Source organism: Malus sylvestris, chromosome 2, assembly GCF_916048215.2.
Source record: "Malus sylvestris chromosome 2, drMalSylv7.2, whole genome shotgun sequence".
Lineage (NCBI taxonomy): Eukaryota > Viridiplantae > Streptophyta > Magnoliopsida > Rosales > Rosaceae > Malus > Malus sylvestris.
The window spans coordinates 33,656,778-33,663,795 of record NC_062261.1 but is presented as its reverse complement, the minus strand read 5'-3'; the positions used below and the strand labels follow the sequence as shown (position 1 = coordinate 33,663,795).

Genomic DNA, 7,018 nt, shown 5'->3' with positions numbered 1-7,018 from the left:
TTTTCGAGCATTAGTGGTGGTCCTTCCCTCAAGATAACTTTTACCAAAAGCCTATAAATGCTCCGGTTAGAAGATGCGACTATACGACAAGGGTCAGGGCAAAAGGATAGAGGAACATCTTGGAAGACTTGGAAATGAGTTTTTAAGAAAAAATATGGAGTAATTAGAGCTAATAGAAAACTTGACACAAAACCGAGTGCAGTGGTGTTTTAAGATTGATGCAACCAACCCCACTTAGTGAATAAGGATTGATTGTTGTAGTGGTGGTCCTTACAAGATAACGGGGGCGATCAAGGGTTGCTTTTTCTTAAAGACATAGCGTCCGAACAACGCCAGGGAAAGACTGACACAAGATATCTCACATTCCCCGCATAAAGATAGATGAGGAAGTGATCGAATGAGCTCTCATAGCAAGCTCGGTTTTCATTTCGCTTTCCGATCAAAGTCAGGTAAAAACATTTTATGCCTTTCTCAAGTAAAGTATCCCTCCATCAAGAAGTGAATTCCATTATTTCGACATGAAAAAAAAGAAGGCCTAATTGGATTATTACATCCCGTGATACTAGGAAAGTCAGACGAAAAACCCATGATAAAAAAAAAAGGATTTAAACTCCTGCTATGAAGTCCGTTAGAATTTAGGTACAAAACTAAAAGTTACGTCAACTCTGTTTTAATTATTAGCACGTGAACCATACATATGAGGTCAAAACATAACTCTCATATAATTGTCAGCACATGAGGTTCATGCGCTAACAATTATTAAAGAGTTGACGGAACTTTTAATTTTGTACCTAAATTCTAACAGGCTTCACCACAGGGTTTAAATCCTAATTTGTTGACCACAAGGGCTATCTTTCGACTTCCTTATCACTACGGGACTAATAATCCAATTAAGCCAAAATAAAAACAAGCCTGCATAACGAAGCAGAATAAAATTAAAGTAACAATTCTCCAAGTTTCGACGATTCCACTTTCAGTCTGTTAACGTTTTGGGACCTTAATAACACAAGCATGCAACCAAAAACATAACCATGGAAATCTGAAAGACAGAAATGTCAACAACAAACCTGTAAAGTCTCACACCTTTGCATTATATTTTCATTCCGAAAGAGTATACATGAACACTTGTACCATAACGATAAATACGGCGAGGCAGGATCCTTCCAGGAAAAGTCGAAACTGCCACGCCAAACAGCACCCCACTGCCCAGTTGCTTAAAACAGAGAATCCAACCTGGATGCAGAGTTGAGAACTAAATGGTCGCAAAAAGTGGGGTGAACGCGAACTCTTTTCCAAAATACAGAGTTCAATTTGTAACCACGACTTTACCGACAAAAAAATGATGATGTAAATCATCATTGTATTTCTTCTAACTAAAGAGTTTTTGAGTTCCTTTTCGCCAAACACCTTTGACAGGCAATCCTCCAGCCGAGTTACTGCTCCTCCCATCTAATCCTTCATCACCGGCATCTGGCTGAGAATCAGAATTTCTGCTATCTAAAAGTGCTGCAGCATCACCCAAGCGGACTCTATCAAATTTGGAGGTTTTCTTCCGCTGCTTACTCCCTCCGCCACCATCCACTAAATTCGGCCTAGCAGCTGGTGTGGAATCCTTTTGGCCCCTCGGTTGCACTAGAGGTTGACTGCGAGAATTCAACTCCTCCTGGTGCCCATTCACTAACAGATTTGATTTTCCTTTGGCAGCACGGTACCCATCCTTTGTCAACACCTCCACTGCTTCTTCCGTAGGCCTGTAGTTTGATTGAAGTTCCCGTACAGAGCTAATAATGCTATCTGCTAGCGTGTTCTTAGAATTACTGTTTTCAGACTCTGAAATCTTCCCTTTACCTTTCTTAGAATTATTACCATCTTTCAATTTAGGACTGTCCTGAGACCATCCGTTGCGGGTACCAGTATTGTAGGCATCGATAAGCTCCTTCTGCTTCTGAGAATCAGGGCAGAGTCTAGCCAAATCAAGGACAAGATGAAGCAAGCCAAACTGCCGCACAAAATCTAAATATATTCCTGTGTCAACCAAACCCTGGCGATACTGTCCAGATATGTCTTTAAAAATAGTGTATTTTTCTTCGTCAAATTCAAGACCGGCACGAATCTTTTCCACTAAGGACTTGTTAGCAGTTTGAACATCCTCCACTTTCAATATAGGATGGGTAGTTGAAGGCAACTTACGCACTTGCACTGCAGAAACAGGCGGAAAATCAGAATTGGAGGGTTGAACAGATCCATTTTCGACCAAATTAGGAGCTGACGTAGAGTGGCTGATCCTACCAGATTTGGTGTTGCTTGAATCCCTTGAAGAACCTGATGATAACAATCCAGGTATTGCTGTCTGTTCAACATGAGCTGCAGAACTTGCATAACTAGATGGTCTCAATCCATTACCAAAGGCATTATGTCTAGTCTCAACTTGAGCCTGAGTGGAACTGGCATAACTAGATGGTCTGGGTCCATTACCAAAGGCCATATTGCTCTGACCAGAAACACGAGATGAAACACTTGTCGCAGGCGAAGCCTGAGCTGAATTAGTAGGTTGTACTACAGGCCCCCGAGTTGCTGCTGGCCAAGCCTGTCCAGAACTATTAACAGCCACAGGCCCACGTGTTGCTGCTGGCCAAGCCTGTCCAGAACCATTAACGGCTACAGGCCCACGTGTTGCTGCTGGCCAAGCCATTCCAGAGCTATTAATAGCCACCTTGTGGTTGTTTTGCCGGCGGAGATGCGCTGCCATTGTGTTGCTAGGCAGACTATCTGAGTCTTGTTTGGGGTCTGAACTGTTGCCAGCTGCCATTGAGAGGGGAGGAAAGGAAGATTCTTCCAAACGTCCATTCCTAGAAATAGGCCCCACGGCTTGACGGTACCTTGAAGATGTTTCAATATCTGTTGCACTTAATGATTCAAATGAATCAGCGATCGGATCAACATCACCTGTATCCCCAATATCTGGAGGAACTTGCAGTCTGGAGGATGAAGGATCATCATATGTTCTATCAGCATGAGCAGTTTCCAAACTTGCTTGAACAGCCATAGAAAGTTGATTTTCAGAAGAATCGCGACGAAATGCCAGACCTCTTCCGCCTCTTCCGCCTCTTCCACGTCGAGGATCTTGTTCACTACTTCGTTGATATCTGAAGCTGGTTGGTATCTGTTACAGATATACGACAAAAGATAATTATATTGCATAAAAACTGAATTACAAATATAAAAAAAATGAGAGAAGAACCGAGCCTCGATGCAGAAGGGAAATTGCAGAGAAGAACAAAAAATAGTATACTTACCTGCAGAGCAGCATTACGCTTGGAACGAGACATGCTCCCTCCATGTTCAAGTGTATTATGCCTCTGAAAAATAAATAAGAAAGGGAAGTCAAAAATTAAATACTACAAGAGCAGGAACACATAAATTTCTCACATTTTATAAGTCACCTTCATTTCTGCCTCAGATTGGAAGACAACAAACTTTTTGCTGAGGCAGGACTCATCTTCACATAGAAAATGACCTTGGCGGAAGTGCATCTGTGACATACAATGAAAAAGCATTCAAAACACATAAATGGCAGCAGGAAAAAAATAATACAAAATAAATAACAACACTAATAACTTACCTCCAGGTCATCATAATTCTTATAATATTCATATTGTCCAGGATTCTGCCTGCATTGAACAGCAGAAATCTCATATGCGCTTAAACATTTTAAAAATTACAATCAAAACATAGCACTCTTCCAGTGTAAGACAGTCGAATACCTTTGGCATATATGACAAGTATAGTGATCAGTAGTCATGTGGGAGTACAGCTCATTATCCCCATAAAATGGGGTTTTGCAAAACTCACACATAGGATGTCCCATGAAGCCACCTCTTTCACTCTCACTTCCATCCACTTCAGAGTCACCTGTATTTATATGCCGCCTCAACTGAGCTCTAGTATATAGTTTTTGTTCACATATAAACACCTGCGTAACATGAAAGAAGCTAATTAGATAAATCAAATAAGAATCATAATACCTAAGAAGACAGAAAGAAGATAATAGAGCAAAAGCGCTGCTTGAAATGTAAATATACGTTAAATATCAAGTCTCTTAGCAATCAGAGTAACGGCTTTTACCTTCCTCCCTTCCAAACATAAAGAGCACATCCACAACCTATGTTGGTGGAATAAATGATTCTTCAGATGATTAAGGTTCCGAATCTTCCCGCGACGCTTTGGCCCATCATTTGATTGCTCATCCATCTTGTCACATTCGCTGCATGAAAGCTTGCACATTGCCTTGATCATCTTGTAGTGGTCCACATCATCGAAAAATGCTTGAGTGTCCTCGTGGTACCAATACAGTCCCACGCGACCCTCTCTTACTTCAGTCGGCAAGACTGAGAAGTCATTAATCATCCTTGTATAATCTCCTAAAGCCTGAAAAGATCATCAAGGCACACACATAAGGAAACCAGAAGCAGGGAAGAATCAAGAAAGTGCAAAAAAGTTAATGCATCCCACTTATAACAAATTACAAGGGAGCAGGCACTGAATAATGTATCTGCTAAATTATGTAAAGCTAGATTTTTTTCACAATAAACAGATACATCGACAATGAACAAAAATTTAAGAAAGCGTGCAAGGGCAAATGCATGCCACTTAAACTTCTATGAAAAACTCATCGAATAAAACACAAATCATGCAGTCAAGAAGCTCATTACATCCAAAGGCAAAAGAACCCAATATGCACCACAATGATAAGTCAATAAATACCAAGAGAATTCAACCCGAACAGGCAAATCGAATGCGAAACAGCTCAGAAACACATAATCCTACAAAAATGGACAAATTTTTCCAGCTTCTGCGTGTATCAAAGTTCTCGCAAAGAAAATTCACATATCAAAAACCGACAATTATGGTTTGAAGTTTCATCACAAAATCCTAAGCTAAAAAGTAAGAATCTTTAACCCAAGATCAGAGAACAATACAGCACCTTGGTGATAAAAATGACGCCGGACTCGGTCTTGCAGATGCAGCACCGGCGATCGTTGCAGATAAAGCGGAGACGAACGACGCAAGTGGAGCAGACTTCGCGATGTCCACAGGCACCGTAGGCAACCCATTCCAGAGTATCGGCACACACCGCACAGCTGTCGTCCATGGCTATCGTTCAAGCTCTGTGCGTGCCTCTGGGATTGGAGAGCGGAAACCCTAATTCGGAGGTTGATTGAAGGTGGAGGAGGGTTAGGGGATCTAGGGTTTTAATACAATTGATCGGAATTAAATTTTGGGAATGTTGTGAAATTGGTTCAGGGAAGCAAAAATTGAGTCGGTTGAGGATGAATTTGCAAAGGTTTTTGTTGAAGCCTGATGTTTTACAACTCCGCAAGAAGATGGGAAGAAGTCTTGCTCCTGCCCCCTCAAGGAAAAAACAGAGGGGGGCAAATCCGTAAGGGAAAATAATTTATTTTTAATTTTTTACTTTCCCACTTTTATTAACACATAAATTCGTAAATGTAGATAAAATTTACAAACTAAATAATATGTCTTAATATAAATGAGCATGTTTATTAATGTTTAATTAATCATCCAATTATGAGCTTCCATGTCATTTAGTTTATAAAATTTTATCTGCAAATTTAAGCTCTCTAACATTACCCTTCAAGAAAACTTGCAAAATAAAAAAAAAATTGAAAGATCAATTGAAAACATTGATGTGTTGTTTGCCAATGGGATCCGATGCTGAGAGAAATTGTGATTAGGAGTAGTGGCGGAACTATAATTTTAGCTTAGAAGGCCCAAAAGTTTTCAATCTGAAATGCTTCACTATCTAACATAAGTTACCGTGTCAATTGATAAGCAACCAATTACCGTGGTTTGGGTCTGGTATAAAGTCATGCTCATCATCATTTTCCATAAACCTAAACTCCAAGTCTCTTTGACTTTCTTCCTTTCGCTTTCCATTGATTCCCTTACCATAATCCTCTTCAAAGCTCACAAGCAAATGATTGTTTGAACTCAATAGGAGCCACCAACCTCAAATCATACCCGACGAACGAAATTAAAGTAAAAATGTCGATTTGGGTCTTGAACCTACAAAAAACCTAAAAAATTATAAGCATAACATTAAACTTTCCTGTATGAAAAAATGTCAAGATCATCTTGATCTTTTCGTGGATCCACCTTTGATTACCAATTTTTTGTATGACTTGTTAATTTATATGGAAGAAGTCCCTAAGTTGGTGTGCTAAACTAGAGCAAGGCACACCGACAGGTGAGCAGTCCACTAACCGGTGGAGAAGTATTCCTTTGGGTTCTACACGGGTTTTTGTGAGAGTCCAAGTAAATCTTTACGATCCCGAAAGAGCTTGATCAGATAAGATCCAGCAGAATCTTTAAGGATAACGAGTACGACCATTTAGAATTGCGAAGGCAGGGAGTTGAAGTTTCTTTTTCTTTTTTGGGTGGGAAGAAAACTTTGTTGACAAAAGTGGGGCAAATCTTCAATAGTTTTGGCTATTAGACGGTTCAACTTTATATTTATTAGATTGTCAAGTATAAATCATTACAGTTCATTTTTCGTGCTTTTGGATAATTGGGATCGTTTATTAAAGTAAAAGTGTGCCACTTTTTAACTAAAGAAAAATGAAAGAAAAAGAAGTTCCTTGAACCTTACGCATCTTGAAAACCCATGCCTCATATGCAAGTTTTCCTTTAATTCAAAGATGATCAACTTGTGCAAAAGATCGTGTATTTTTTTTAACAAGCGATATTATTTACTCAAGAGAGAGAATGTGGGTTTAGCCTCATAATGGGCTAGTAATAATGTGGTTCAAATTCGCCTTTAGCGAGAATCGAACTTAAAAACTTACTTACAAATAAAAAAAAATACTACTAGATCGTAGTACCAAGTGGCAAAACACCATGCATTTCGATATGAGTTTTCTTCCAAATCCTCAAATATCCCAAATTTTCTTGACCACAAAAAGAAAAAAATAAAATAAATCCCAAAATTGGGGAAGTAGTA

At 39.5% G+C, this 7,018-nt stretch overlaps 1 protein-coding gene across 1 annotated transcript; it reads right to left on the bottom strand.

Moving 5' to 3' along the window:
- Window positions 1-917: 917 nt before the first annotated feature.
- Window positions 918-5,417, bottom strand: LOC126603803 (uncharacterized). Its single transcript, XM_050270763.1, has 7 exons — window positions 4,985-5,417; window positions 4,126-4,428; window positions 3,765-3,973; window positions 3,623-3,671; window positions 3,444-3,533; window positions 3,297-3,359; window positions 918-3,163 (listed from the first exon to the last, which is right to left on the bottom strand). The coding sequence occupies exons 1-7, from the start codon at window positions 5,150-5,152 to the stop codon at window positions 1,370-1,372; spliced, it is 2,676 nt and encodes an 891-aa protein (XP_050126720.1). The 5' UTR covers window positions 5,153-5,417; the 3' UTR covers window positions 918-1,369.
- Window positions 5,418-7,018: the final 1,601 nt, after the last annotated feature.

Bases quoted from the DNA above. Each gene is read 5' to 3' on its own strand.
- LOC126603803 (XM_050270763.1), bottom strand. From the start codon at position 5,152: ATGGACGACAGCTGTGCGGTGTGTGCCGATACTCTGGAATGGGTTGCC. The intron at 4,429-4,984 runs GTGCTGTATTGT...TGATCTTTTCAG, and splicing joins GCGTCATTTTTATCACCAAG to GCTTTAGGAGATTATACAAG. The intron at 3,974-4,125 runs GTAAAAGCCGTT...CATGTTACGCAG, and splicing joins TATGTTTGGAAGGGAGGAAG to GTGTTTATATGTGAACAAAA.